The sequence below is a fragment of the Xyrauchen texanus genome, chromosome 32 (assembly GCF_025860055.1).
Source record: "Xyrauchen texanus isolate HMW12.3.18 chromosome 32, RBS_HiC_50CHRs, whole genome shotgun sequence".
In the NCBI taxonomy this organism is placed as follows: domain Eukaryota; kingdom Metazoa; phylum Chordata; class Actinopteri; order Cypriniformes; family Catostomidae; genus Xyrauchen; species Xyrauchen texanus.
In genome coordinates this window covers 36,518,260-36,532,930 of record NC_068307.1, presented here as the reverse complement: position 1 = coordinate 36,532,930, position 14,671 = coordinate 36,518,260, and the positions used below count along the sequence as shown (strand labels likewise).

Sequence of the window (14,671 nt, the reverse complement as noted above, 5' to 3'; positions counted from 1 at the left end):
TTAGTCTAAAGAGTAAATATGCCTGGCTTTGGAGGCATTGGTTGTTCTTTTCTTGGGTGTGTGATGTTATAAGGTATGGTGGGAATTTACTATCTGTAATTATATATAATTTTTGCAATTCCGTTTGTTGACGCTAGTGGCCAGAAATTACAACTTTTTTAACTGTTGCCTTTTTTAAACAGTCTCGACCTCTGTCAGTAACCTTACAAAAGCTGTTTTATTCAGGTCAAATACTACTTACTTAATTTCAGTAACCCCCCTGTAATTGGACAATTTTACTCATGGATTAAAATAATCATGATTGACTGTGAATAGTGAATTTCTACAATAGCATCTGTATCTAAAACTATTGCATTTTCCCCTCTATTTCAAAGGATATTATGGCAGCTACATGTTGAACTAATGAAAGGATCTATGTACATGAACTGTGATGCAAATTTCATCAAGGCTGTCTTGATGAATTTAGAGGATGAGTACTTCCAGCCAGTTGACATGATAATTTGTCAGAGTGCTCAGACTAACCGCATATACTTCACTGAGTATAGACATGTACTTGTGCAGACTGAGGTTTTCCAGAGGGAGCTGCGTAAAGGAAATCACTTTGGAGGTGACGAATGACAACATTTTTGTAATGTGATTAAGTTGGATTTGGGTGATACAAACACAAGTGGGCAATGCAAAAATTTTGCGAGCCTATCTTAATCCACTACTCACTTTTCAATCATCTATAATAGATGCGTGGGGAAGAACAACATTGTCTCGCCTAAATTTTTTTTCATTTGTTTCCAAGTTTCTGTTATTTTTAATGCTGCTTTAGTAATTATATTATATAGACATAATAATCGTTTACGCTTAACTGGAAGTTCCACCCACATCATCCATAAGGCATGTGACTCAAGAATATTGTGGATAGCGTTATTGGTATTGGTGATGTTGGCCTGGATAGTACTTGATATTAGATAGAAAAGAAAATGTATTCTCCATCCCTAAAAGGGGGTGCTTTTGAGCCAAACCTTTTGCAAATTTTTTAAATACTAATTCCCAATAATGTCCAAAGAGTTTGAATAGTCTTCTGTAATATTTGTACTTACTAACACAAAGCTCAGTGCTCAAAATCAATGGTTTCAGTCCAAACTCTTAAATGTTTAAATCCATTCCTGATATACTGGGTTTTTTTATGAGCTCTTCTAAATTTACCAGCAGTCTGCATTTGACCAGTGGGGTATTTATAGCAGATGTATCAGTGGGGTTTGGCATCTTCCCATTGGGGCCTGCTTGGGAATGCCTGTTAAGGCACAGTCACTTTCCTAATATATCCCATATCCTGGTTTCAAGTTTAAGGCAGCTAAGACTGCTCTTCATTCACACTGTATTTGTTGGAGTATGTGTGCAATAAAGGTGTCTAAAACCGTGTTTATGTGTGTTTCGATGCTGTGGGTGACCCATTTTGTGACCTTGCAACCTTTGTATTGATGACGGGCACCATGATGAGGAGGATGGACACAAGGGAGACAGAGATTGACCTGAGAGACACAGGGGATGGTGAGGATGATGAGGGACAACAGGCATGGAAGACACAGCTGGAAACCGTCCTGGAGGAAGAGGAGGAGGAAGATGTCATCTCTACGCAAAGTGACACCAGGCCTCTCATCAATGAAAGGGATCCAAGACAAATAAATGAGTGTCTAAAGGTAATTTGTTCATGTATGGACATATAATGGATAGTTTATCAAAAAAGAAAATTGTCTTTTTTATCCACACATTTTGTTCTAAACTCGTTTGACTTTATTTCTTTCTTGGATCACAAAATACGATGTTATGCAGAATGTTAGTCACCATTTACTTTCATTGTATGGAAAATAGATGCAATGAAATACATTTTTACTGAGGCTAACATTCTGCCTAACATCTTTTGTGTTCCATGTCAACTTGTAGGCCAACCGCGAAGTCTCATTTGCAATGGAATTTTATTTAGCAACTTGTTAGCAACTTCCGTTTTTTAAAAACATAGTGTATTTTATGTTGTAGAACAAAACATGAAAGTCTCTTCAAATGATGTTAACCATTTTAGTCAAAAATGCTGATTGTCTTTCAGGTTTTAAGGCTAAACCTGAGGATCTCTATACTGTAGTTCACCCAAAAATAAAATGGTCAATTATTCACCCATATTTTGTTCCAAACCTGCTTGGTGTTATTTTTTTAAAGAACTTTACACAGCATTTTTTTCATTGAACAACACCAAACTTTACTAATGCTGTTATTGGAATTATCATAAATACAAGTTTCCCACTTGAAAGTTGCACATGAATGACCCCTCAAGTTGTAATAATGACTGGGAAACTGTGAGATAATTTTGATACCTGAGGTTCCAAGATTGGAGGAGTTGTAAACTTTTAACATGGCAGAGGAGAGTACAGTTTCTCTTGTGAATGTTTTACAATTTTTTCTAAATACAACTAATTGTTTGTGCTTGCCGTTTTGGTCATATTCATTTATGTATATACCATTTGATATATGTTGTACATTTTTTAAAAGAATTTGAAAATAGCTTGTATATGACCAAAATTCCATTACAGCAAGCTAACTGAGCAATATGAATTATGGTGTCAAAATAAAAGTTCCTCAAGAAATATGTATGAATGAACCTGGCTTCATCCATGTTTCCTGTTCTTTCTCACAACAAATCATTTGAACGTGACATACTTCTAATTACTACTTCAGAAGTGGGAAGTAGGAAAATTCTGGTAGCACATGAAGGCAGCAAAGAGCTGGATGAAAATTCTTCAAAATCCCCCATTTTGTGATACATTTTTTATTATTGGTTTCTTTCAACAACACAAAGTCAATTTGGCACATGGATATTGGATAGTCCAAATAGCCTTTGTATTTCATGTTACTATGGTGTGGTAGATAAGAACATTGTCTTGACATTTTAGACAACCACAGCTGGTAGCTGTAAATGGATTATCATTAGAGGAATGTGTGTGAATATCTCCAATGGTGCAGCCATTAATAGCCACTGCTTAGTTGTTGAGCAGAGCCGGCAAATCACACAAACTATTAAATACTTACAGTAGTCAACAGCATACTGTATGCATACATGCAGATAATTCCAAAGCGTTCACATACTTTTTCTTGCCACTGTATGTACTAACAGCATATAATTGCACTAACCATCACAGTCCTCAGTTGAAAATAGTCCATGTCCAGAAACATACTAGAGATGTAGCACATGTGATCTGTTATATGTTTAATACAGTGGCAAGGAAAAGTATATGAACCCTTTGGAATTAGCTGGTTTTCTGCATTAATTGGTCATACAATGCGATCTCATCTTCATCAAACTCACAAGTATTGACAAACACAATTTTTTATTCCTTAAGCTAACAACACACAAACAATTATAATCTTTCATGTCTTAACTGAACACATCCGATTACACATTCACAGTGCTGTAAAAAAGATAAGTGAACTCTTGGATTCAATAACTAGTCGATCCTCCTTTGGCAGTAAAAACCTCAACCAAGCGTTTGAGGTAGTTGCGGATTAGACCTGCACAATGTTAAGAAGGAATTTTTGACCATTCTTCTTTACAGAACTGCTTCAACTCAGCTATGTTCTTACGATGTCTGGTGTGAATGGCTCTCTTGAGGTCATTCCACAGCATCTCTATTGGGTTAAGGGCTGGGCTCTGACTGGGACACTCCAAAAGTTGGATTTGATTTTTATGATGCCATTCTGTAGTGGATTTACTTTGATGTTTAGGGTCATTGTCCCACTGCATATCCATTTTATACTATGCTTAAGCTGACGCACAGCCACCCTGACATTATCCTGTAGAATATCTTGATAAACTTAGGAATGAATTTTTACCTTGATGATGGCAAGCAGTCTAGGCCCTGAAGCAGCAAAGCAGCTCCAACTCATGATGCTTTGTTGTCGGGAAAGAACATGAAACATGGACGATGCCATGTTCATTCATTCATATTTCTTGAGGAACATTTATTTTGACCATATCACTCAGTTAGCTTGCTGATGATAATGGAATTTTGGTCATATACAAGCTATTTTCATGGTGTAAAAATTTACAACATGCATGGAATGATTGCTGATATACATAAATTAATATGACCAAAATGGCAAGCCCTAACAATTAGCTGTATTTAGAAAAATGAAAAAAAAAAAAACTGTCATTCACTACAGAAACTGTTCTTTCCTCCGCCATGTTGAAAGTTTAGCACTCCTCCCATCTTGGAAACTCGGGTATCAAAGTTATCTCCAAGTTTCCCAGTCCTTATTACGACTTGAGGGATCATTCATGCGCAACTTCTGAGTGGGAAACTCGTATTTACGATACTTCCGATAGCACGTGAAGGCAGCATTTGTCACAAACGTCATTAAAGATGCACTCAGCGATTCCTGAGAAACACTGTTGATATTCGAACTCAACTGCCAATACAAACACAACCCTCCCTTCAGTGCTCCTTTGGAAGCTCCACCCTCAAAATTCATGCTCGCGAGATGGTTTACACACACCAGCACTCACAATTCTCCTGCAACTAAATCTAACATTGCAACAACAGCATATGTTCTGTGAAACATAGCAAAATATATGTTACCCACTTGTCGAGAAGAAAAAGAGCAACTTCTGCATCCATCTTCAAGCCTTTGCTGATTGGCTGGAGTAGTGTTGTGTGGATCGTTCCAATCCACTTTGTTTTTGTCCCATTTACAGAGCCAGGGCTGTGTACAAATAGTACCTTTTGTTTTTAGCCCACCCACATAACAGATAGCTAGCAGACTGTGAAGAGGTATTTGCAGAGTTTGACAAAATGTTTATTGGGATAGAATTAGAGTGCACAAAAAAGTGCTATCAAGTACTAAAATGCAGATGTATTTTGCAGCATCTTTAAATAATTTTGCTTTATCATATTCCAAATAGCCTTTGTATTTCATGTTACTATGGTGTGGTAGATAAGAACATTGTCTTGACATTTTAGACAACCACAGCTGGTAGTTGTAAATGGATTATCATTAGAGGAATGTGTGTGAATATCTCCAATGGTGTGGCCAATAATAGCCACTGCTTAGTTGTTGAGCAGAGCCGGCAAATCACACAAACTATTAAAGACTTACAGTAGTCAACAGCATACTGTATAACGTGGCAAGGAAAAGTATGTGAACCCTTTGGAATTAGCTGGTTTTCTGCATTAATTGTTCATAAAATGCGATCTCATATTTATCAAACTCACAAGTATTGACAAACACAATGTCCTTATGCTAACAACACACAAACAATTATAATCTATCATGTCTTAATTGAACACATCCCATTACACACTCACAGTGCTGTGAAGAGGATAATATTGAATGTTTGAATGTATTCAATTTGTACAAGAACAATCCAATAATTTGTGTTTTTTTAAGTTAAAACAGATTGTGTTTGTTCAGTTTTGTAACTTAGATTAAGATCAAACTAGATTTTAAGACAAATGTATACATACATGCAGATAATTCCAAAGCGTTCACATACTTTTTCTTGCCACTGTATGTTCTAACAGCATATAATTGCACTAACCATCACAGTCCTCAGTTGAAAATAGTCCATGTCCAGAAACATACTAAAGATGTAGCACATGTGATCTGTTATATGTTTAATATTATGATCCATTTAAAACAGATAAGTACTTCAAAATGAGTTCACCCAAAAACAAAAATTCTGTCATTTTTTACTCACACTCATGTTGTTTCAAATCCATACGACATTCTTTATCCTGTGTAACACACAAGGAGATGTTAGGCAGTATGTTAGTCTTGTTCACCACTCACTTTCATTGCATTTTTACAATCAATGTAAATCGTGACTTGCATATTCTTTTGTGTTCCATGGAAGAAAAAACATATGTCATACATTAACAACACGAGGGTGAGAAAATCAGAATTTTAGTTTTTGTCTGGAAGTCTATGGCTGACCATTTTTATCATAGTGTCTATGAAGTCCTCTGATCAAATTTGAGGTCTACCATTTAAACCCTCTAGCACCACTAACAGTTTAAAGTTTAACCTTTCTTTTAGCTTATAACTTTTAAACCGATATACCTAGACCATAAATGCATATTTCAAATTAACTACTGGCTACACATTTAATAAAAATTTCACCAGATTTGGGTATGATAATCTTGGGACCACAATGTTCAAAATCTTGTATCCAAATCTTCTCTGTTGCCAGGTGAGTTTTGAGGATGTGATAGCAGAGCCAGTGTCAGTACGCAGTGGGGATCGGTTGTGGATCTGGAGTCATGCTCTTTTCGAGGTGTCCAGGGTCTGGTTTTATCGTATCATCACAGCTCTTCTGGCTGTTCCTGTGTCCTTCATTGCTGGAATTCTTTTTGCCATTCTCAGCTTCATTCATATCTGGTATGAGCAGTTTCTCAATGTCATCTTCAAAGTAACTTCATGTGTGTAACTGTGGAACCTACTTAACCCAAACTGATGTGTATTCATATTACCACTATTGTTTGCAAGTCATTTAGCAGATATTTTTATCCAAAGCAACTTATCACAGGCACAGTCCCAGAAGAGCAAACCTGGGTTTAAAGGTGCACATAAAGGTGCACATAAAACAATTGTCATGACTGCAGTTATATCAGTATTCAAAGGTCAACCGATTTAGCCAACACCAATAACTAAGCTGGTGGAAAAGGCTGATAACGATAAATCAGACGATTGTTTTTAAAATCGATTTATTAAATTTCAGTCTTTCTTTACTGTCACTTGTACTGAGGTTACAAGAGTCCAAAATTAATAAAATCCCAGGTGCAGTTTATTTTACAAGGAAAATCCCAATAATCATAAAACCAAAAACAAGATTAGGTCCATAATGCAGTATTTTGAACTGCAAACAAGCCAGAAATACATTGGAGACTCATGGATATTAAATCATGGATATATAACAAAGAAAAAACACAACATATAAACATTGAATCAACATTAAACATTTAACCCCCACTATTTCCCCTCCCCGATCACCAGCCTCACCCTGACCCCCAATGAACACCCCTGTGGTCACCAGTTTTGGGAGGGTTACTTTTGAAATATATTACACTACAGATTACAGAATACATGCTGTAAAAGGTCATTTGTAACGTATTCCGTTAGATTACTCAAGGTCAGTAAAGTATTCTAAATACTTTGGATTACTTCTTCAGCACTGGTACATTTTTTTCAATTGTTTTGACTATAAAAACTCTGCCAGTACAGTAATGACAAAATACACATGTTAAAAATACATTCTCTGAAAAACCTAAATATCTTATGCAGTGTTGTTTCTAAAACAAGATAAATAAAATTGATATGAGAGTTTCGCCGCTGCATCGGAGAGCATCATGGTGGACTCCAACACTGAGGACTTGACGGGGCTGGCGCCTTCGGGCGTGCCCGCCCAGTCTGATGCCGAAGCCGAGCCGTTTCTCAATGCTTGCCCGGGCCGCCACGAGTGTTGGGCTGGACTGGAACCCTCCTCCCCTTCCCTTAGAAGAGGACATTGCCCAGCAGTTCTCAGCAGTGAAGAAGTAGATGGAGGCCATTCAACATATCTTGCCCTGCCGCGGCTCAAGATCCCGCACCCCCTCTGCTTGCCGAGGGCATCCCCCTGCGTCGGTAAAATCCCAGGCAGCTCCGCCCCAGCATGGGCCCAGCTCTCTGCCCCAGCGTAGAGCTCCCTGCAGGAGGCGGACGCCCCACCACCTCCCGGACCCGGAAGGCTCCCAAACGCTCATAAGATGGGCAACCCAGGGAGAGACATGCCTGCCATGGAGCTGGTGCTCAGACTACTCCATCCCTGCTCCCCGCTGCGAGGCACCATCTCCAGGTACATCACATGTGATCGTTCCCTTAGTGCCCCTCACCGGAGCTTGGACGCATGGCTCACGCTTTCCAACCCATTGCGGTGGCTGGCCAGGACAATCCAACTCAGCTATGCGATTCTGTTCACCAGGCACCTGCCCCGTTTTTGCGCTGTCCACTTCACCTCGGTGCACGCCAAAAACGCCTCCACCCTGCGTGCAGAGAGCGCAAACCTTCTGCGCAAGGACGCGATAGAACCTGTTCCTCCAGCCGAGATGGAGAAAGGTTTCTACTGCCCTTACTTCATCGTACCCAAGAAAGGAAGTGGGTCGCGGCCAATCTTTGACCTACGAGCTCTAAAAATGAGGTAGAAACGTATTCTGACATGTGTCAGGCATCAAGATTGGTTCGCGGCGGTAGACCATCTCAATATTGTCTCAATATTTTCCATTTATACATCATGTCTCAATACTGACCCATCACAGACCCTTTCTACGGTTCGCATTCGACAGCCAGACATATCAGTACAAGGTTCTCCCCTTCGGTCTGTCCCTGTCCCCAGGGACGGAAGCCCCCCTCGGCACAGACGCGCTGGTACATAGCTGGCCCCGGGGGCTGCACAAGTATGCATTTCCCCCAGTGAGAATTCTTGCACAAGTCCTGAGCAAGGTCAGGGAGGACGAGGAACAAGTCATTCTTGTGGCCCCCTACTGGCCCACTCGGACTTGGTTCCCAGGAGGAGGCAGACCCAACCTTAGTGTTGCTGTGTCCGGTGCGTACTTTGCGCACCTACTTGGATCGCACGCAGAGCTTTAGGCACTCTGAGCAGCTCTTTGTTGGCCTGGTGGACAGCGGAAAGGGAACACTGCCCCCAAAAGAGGCTTGCCCACGGGATCGTGGACGGTATCGTGTTGGCCTCCCATTCCTGGGCCGTGCCCATCCCCTTCCGGGTTCGCGCACACTGACCATGGCACCTCTCCAGCAGACATCTGCAGAGCAGCGGGCTGGGCAACACCCAATACCTTCATGAGGTCTTACAACCTCCAGGTTGACTCGGTTTCATCCCGTGATTTGACAGGTCCGAATATGTAGAATTCGGTAATGCGGTGACAACAGCTGGCCAGGTGTATCGCTTGCGCATGTAACCTTTCCCCACCCCTGAGGTGAAGACGTGCGCTCTACTACCCCAGTCGAGTCCACAAGTCACGGACCCTGGGTGCCCTTCCTCCCTAGCCCTCTGGCTCTGACCTCAGCAGAGGAAGTTCGCAGCCAGACCCACTGCAGGCACCGCCTTGCCTGCGCTGGAATTGGTGCTTCACAGGTTCTGATTATTCCTATATCTCCTGTGATGTATTTTCCACGGTACGGTTCCCCTGTCGGCAGAGCTCCCTCTTCCCCCTGGTCGCTGTGTTTGTAGAGCTCCTCCTCGTCGAGGCAGGACCTACCACCGCGCCACTTCCATGTGTGGCTGGTAAGCCCATGTGTTGTATTTGCCACATGTTAACCTCCCCTGTTGGGCAGGATTTGGTCTCCGCAGGGTCTTTTCTAAACTAAACACTCTTCAGTCCTCCTGTTGTGCACAGGTGTATCTACTTCCCTAAAGATACAAATTTTAATTTAGCTGACAAACTCTCTCTTCTTTGGCTGATGGCTGATATTTTGTGCTTCGTGGAGCTACACTAATGTCTCAAAATATTTGTTTTAAATAGTATGTAAAATTAGATCTTGTTTCTCCCACTTCAGCCACATCTGTGTTCTGGATGATTGCATTTTCTGAGAAGTGCCAGATCACACACAGACTTGGCACTGCAAATTATCTTTATCTGTCACTTAGACAGATTTATTAATTTCCCGAAAATAATTGAAAATAAAAAATTATGAAAATAATTGGTATATCATTACTTTGTATGGAAAGTAGTACTTTTTGTTTAATTTTTTTACAAATGGCTTTTTTTCCCCTCACAGTCACTTCACTTGGCTGGGAGCACTCTATTGGCACTTTTGTAAGGGAATTTAGGGTCTTGAAATATGTGAGCTATGAACTAAATTAAACTGTCCTTATTCTACATTATTATGTAATGAAATATATAAATGGAATTAGTCGTGTTCAACAACCATTATAAATTAGATAAATGTCAAATAACTAGATTATTTGTCTGAATAAAATTCTCCACCATTAAAATCGTAATACAAAGTCTTGTTGTATCCGCTCACAATTTCTTCTGTAAGGAATTAGATTTAATACGTGAATTATGATTAATTCACTAATTGGAGTGATATTATTCTTATGGCTTATTGAAAATAATATCCCACGTATTTAGGTACAGCTTTGAAGCTAAATCTTTTAGAAACAGGGATGAGATTATTTATCAAAATATGCCACAGTCAAATCATCTTTGAATACAGACTAACTTTATTGCTATTCTAAACATAAATCTAATCTAACACACATATACATGAGACAGGTTAGTGAGAAGAGTGACAGAATGTGAAATAAATTATCAATACAGTGAAAAGGAGGAAGCATTTAAAAAGCAATTGTCAGAATTACCTAACAAGTCTAGGTATTGTATAAATCATGGATTTAAATGCATACTGTACATTTTAGAAAGTTAAATCGGTAAAGTACTGTTACTTTGTGTAAAATGTTCCTGGATTAAGATGAAATGTGTTAGAACTCGAGTCGTGCCAATCTGATGGTCTTTTGGAAACCTTTCAAAGAAAAGTCTGCTTTAACTCTGTGTGGAAGTTCAGAAGGTCATGTTGAGGAGCCTTTCTGACCAATGACCCTTTTTGCTTTGAATTATGGTGTTTAGAATATCTTGACCATTTCATTGTCCAAAGACAGGCCTTCAGTAGGACTGTTGATGCTTGGTCCGTTAATTTATGATGCTGAGGAATTCCAGGATTAAAAAGGTTGGGTTTATTCTAGATTAAAATCATGTCATTTCAATTCTTCTGCATGCATAATACTACACGTACCATCCTCCATCGTGGACTCCAGCCAAGGCTGAGTCCAGGGCACTCTCCCACCCATTGCTCGCCAGTCTAGATAGCGTCTATTTGGTCGAACTACTTCCACTTTTCCTTGATGGTTCTGTAGTCACTTTAAAGTTTTTTTTTTACTTTTCACTAAACTGTTGGTAGGTCGGTGGTAGCCATGTCTCAGCTGTGTGGCCAACAGCTAAGACACTTCCTGAAATACATTTTAATTTTGTTCGTTGCTAACGAGATGAACGTCTGCACCTCGTTTATTGACCACGTTTTTGCGCACAGCCATTTCTTTTTACAATTTGAAAGTCGCGTGAACAAATTATACTGATATCGCTGTAGCTAACTTTAAAACTTGCGGGCTGATGTCCCATGTCAAAAGTTCTGTGACACTGGTAGTGACGATTCTCTCTAACCAATCAGTGATTTTCACATTTAGTCTCAGCTCGGCTCGCTTGGAATCACGACCGAGTTGGTACTAAAAAAGTACCAGGTACTATCCACAGTGGAATACCCCCAAAAAGCGAGCAGAGGTGAGTCGAGTTGTACTGAGCAGTGGAAAAGCCCCATAAGATTCAGATTTGAGGTGCTTTATTGGCAAAACAAATTATTTTACATTTGTATTGTTATCAAAGCAATAGCATGTAAATGGTCAAATGAAACTGATGCACTAGGTTTAAATGGGTTTTAATGGCAAATATGCACACACAGAATGTATGACATCAATATAAAAACAAAGCCAAATCCCGAACATTTAGGCCATGTCCACACTAATATGTTTTTGTTTTGGCCTTCTGTCCACACTGAGAAAACATTTTTGTCCATCAAAAAGGAGCTTTTCAAAAATGCTCTCCCAAGTGGATACATTTTAAAAACGCCATCTTCCTATTGTAGTGTGGGCAGGGAAAACTGAAATATCTGAAAAAGATGATTTTTTGTTGCCATGTGACATAGTCATTTGATCCATTCAACCTAAAACAATCAAGATGACAGCCTATGTTGTAGCGCCGTTGTTGTGCTTTCTATCCACTTTGATAGTGTTGATAAAGACAAATGTTACTTTGTACAACCTTCACATTGCATTTCTTCAAAGAGGAGTTTACTTGGAATTGCTGTTCAGCGACTGAACCTGTGGACTATTGCGTTTCAGACTGTACGTGGAACAACAATTTTTTGCATGCACTGTAAGAGGATTTAAGCGTTTGTATACGTGTGAACAAGAAACTTTTGGAAAACGCTTGAAAAAGGCAGTGTGGACAGAGAGCATTTAAAAATCAAAAACGCTGTTTACAAATGTATCCGGACTAATGTGGATGTATAGCCTTAGGCAGTTTAGAAACCCAGAAAAGATGACATTTGGTCACCCTATTAATGTTAATGTGGCTGTGTTAGTTGTTTGTGAAGTACCCTGATGCTAAACCAATTTTTTTAAATCAAAACTTTGCAAACTATTAGTGAACTCCAGCTGTTTTGATTGGGTGGACCAGCCTTCACTCTGTGTGGACCAGTGCCAACTTGGCCCTTATTTGGCCTCGCCCCTGCTTTTGTAATCTTTCATCATTTTCTAACAACTTGCTCTAACATTGAAATGACTATATTTTCTGCTAACATCACCTAACAAGGCTATTCGATAATGATAACCAATAGCAAAATTGTTAATTATCTATTGTTTTAGCAAACTCGCATTCAGGTCTGGCTTCATTTCGGTATGGAATGTCCAATTTTCCAAACTGGATAAAGTCCCACCCTACATTTTGTCTTGTTGAATATCTTGCTTCACTCAAAAATACATTAAAGTACTAAATCAAAATTGTCTTTTTATTTAGATTTTTAGCTTTCACTTTTCTATTCTCTCTTTCAGGTTCTTCACACCATGTGTGCAGGTGATTTTGATTAACACTGTTTGGTTGCACACATTATGGAGCAATGTATTAGACATCTTCATCCTACCCTTCTTCCAAAGCGTTGCCAAGTGCTGCAGTGGTATTAGTGTTCTTCTAACACAGGAATGAGAATTGTTCACTGGAATCAATTCTAGTGGAAATTTCAGAACAAAAGATTATGGTCTGATGCCTGGACTATCAGACAGGATGTGTGGTGTCTAAAAGATTTCTTGTGGCCACTTGACTCCTGGTTTATCTTACAGGGGACCTTGCCAAACGACGAGCATTGTAAATGTTAACTGTCAAAGACAGAGAGCAACTACATTTTCTTAGCATGAGTTTGCTTAAGTATGAAAGTATTTTAAAAGGAATAGTTCACCCCAAAATGAAAATATATTACTCGCCTTCATGTTGTTTCTCAAGCTCTAAAAATGTCAAGTAAGCACAATTATAAATATATAATAAAATTATCATAAAAGTAGTCCATATGCTGTATTTCAAGTCTTTTGATGCCAGACGGTAGCTTTGTGTGAGAAACAGATGGAAAATTAAGTCTTTGTCGCAGCTCTCAAATCAAATTTACTGCATTATTAAACTTGGCATGTCAAGATTGGTTCCGCGACACGCAACAACCTATGTAATTTGGCATTATAATTTCAAAAAAAGGTTAAACTCTTCCTCATACAAAGCTCATTTGCCTTCAGAAGACTTTAGTGTATATTACATTTATTGTTTTGTTATTTTGGAATGAAATGAGGGTGAGTAAATGACAGAATTTTCATTATTAGGAGAAAGGACAGTAAAGAAGGTTTAACTGGCAGATGTTATCTTTACCTATAAATAAATAACCTTTGGGTGTTCCAAATTCTCCCATTCATTTTAATTGAAGTGGCCCATCTCTGCTAAATAGTCTGTTTTCGAAATTCGCCTGTTAATCAATTTAAGCATGCGTATTATCTGAACCAGCCTGACAAATAGCATTGTTTTAGAGTGACCTGAGCTAAAGCAGCACAATGTATGATGCCAATGTTGTCAGATATTACTGCTGATTTGAAATATGTTCTTTAGTCATAATCTTGACCAACTGTTTTGGAGATTTCTGTCTTTCCCCGTTGAAGTAGATAGCTCTGTATTTTTATACTGCCTTCATGTGCTATTGGAATTATCCTAAATACGAGTTTCCCCACTCTGAAGTTGCACATGAACTACGCTTCAAGTCGGAATTACGACGGAAATGTGGAGATAATTTTGATACCAGAGTTTCCCAGTTGGGGAGAGACGTAAACTTTCAACATGGTGGAGGAGAGTACGGTTTCTATAGTGAATGACAGTATATAGTAATTTTTCAAAATACAGTTAATTGTTAGTGCTTGCTTATTCGGACATATTCATTTATGTATATCAGTAACCATTTGATATGTTTTTGGAACATTTTTACACTGTAAAAATATATTGTATTTGACGAAAATTCCATTATTGTCAGCAAGCTAACAAGAGTATTATGGTGTCAAAATTAAAGTTCCTCAAGAAATATGTATGTATGAACCTGGCGTTATCCATATTTCCTGTTCTTTTTAACAGCAAAGCACTTGAACATGATGTACTCCTAATTACCAATTCAGAAGTGGCAAGTAGGATCATTCCAAGAGAATTTGGGTAAAACATACTGCTAATAGAGCGCATCAGAGCCCGCCCACTTATTCAGCCATCTGGGTTTAGGAAGTATTTTCCCCATAGACTTTTTATAAAATCCTATTTAAAGATTTGTAAGCCAAACTCCGAGGAGAATAACATCACAAACATGGTTTTGAGGAAAAAAGCATTTGAAAATTGGACAAAAAGACCAAAGTACAAGAACATCTACTTACCATCTTTCATGAGGCGAAAAACTACAATCCCATGAAGCACTGCGAATGATGTCATTGAATAAATACTATGAGAATATATAAAAC

The 14,671-nt window shown here is 38.9% G+C and overlaps 1 protein-coding gene across 1 annotated transcript; it reads left to right on the top strand.

The window, feature by feature from the left end:
* Nucleotides 1-1,330: 1,330 nt before the first annotated feature.
* On the top strand, nucleotides 1,331-14,252 carry cav4a (caveolin 4a). The gene is made up of 3 exons (XM_052101925.1): nucleotides 1,331-1,691; nucleotides 6,230-6,417; nucleotides 12,698-14,252. The coding sequence occupies exons 1-3, from the start codon at nucleotides 1,473-1,475 to the stop codon at nucleotides 12,846-12,848; spliced, it is 558 nt and encodes a 185-aa protein (XP_051957885.1). The 5' UTR covers nucleotides 1,331-1,472; the 3' UTR covers nucleotides 12,849-14,252.
* Nucleotides 14,253-14,671: the final 419 nt, after the last annotated feature.

Coding starts and splice junctions, on each gene's coding strand:
- cav4a (XM_052101925.1), top strand. CDS start 1,473: ATGACGGGCACCATGATGAGGAGGATGGACACAAGGGAGACAGAGATT. Junction 1,692..6,229: donor AAATAAATGAGTGTCTAAAG/GTAATTTGTTCA, acceptor CTCTGTTGCCAG/GTGAGTTTTGAGGATGTGAT. Junction 6,418..12,697: donor CTCAGCTTCATTCATATCTG/GTATGAGCAGTT, acceptor TCTCTCTTTCAG/GTTCTTCACACCATGTGTGC.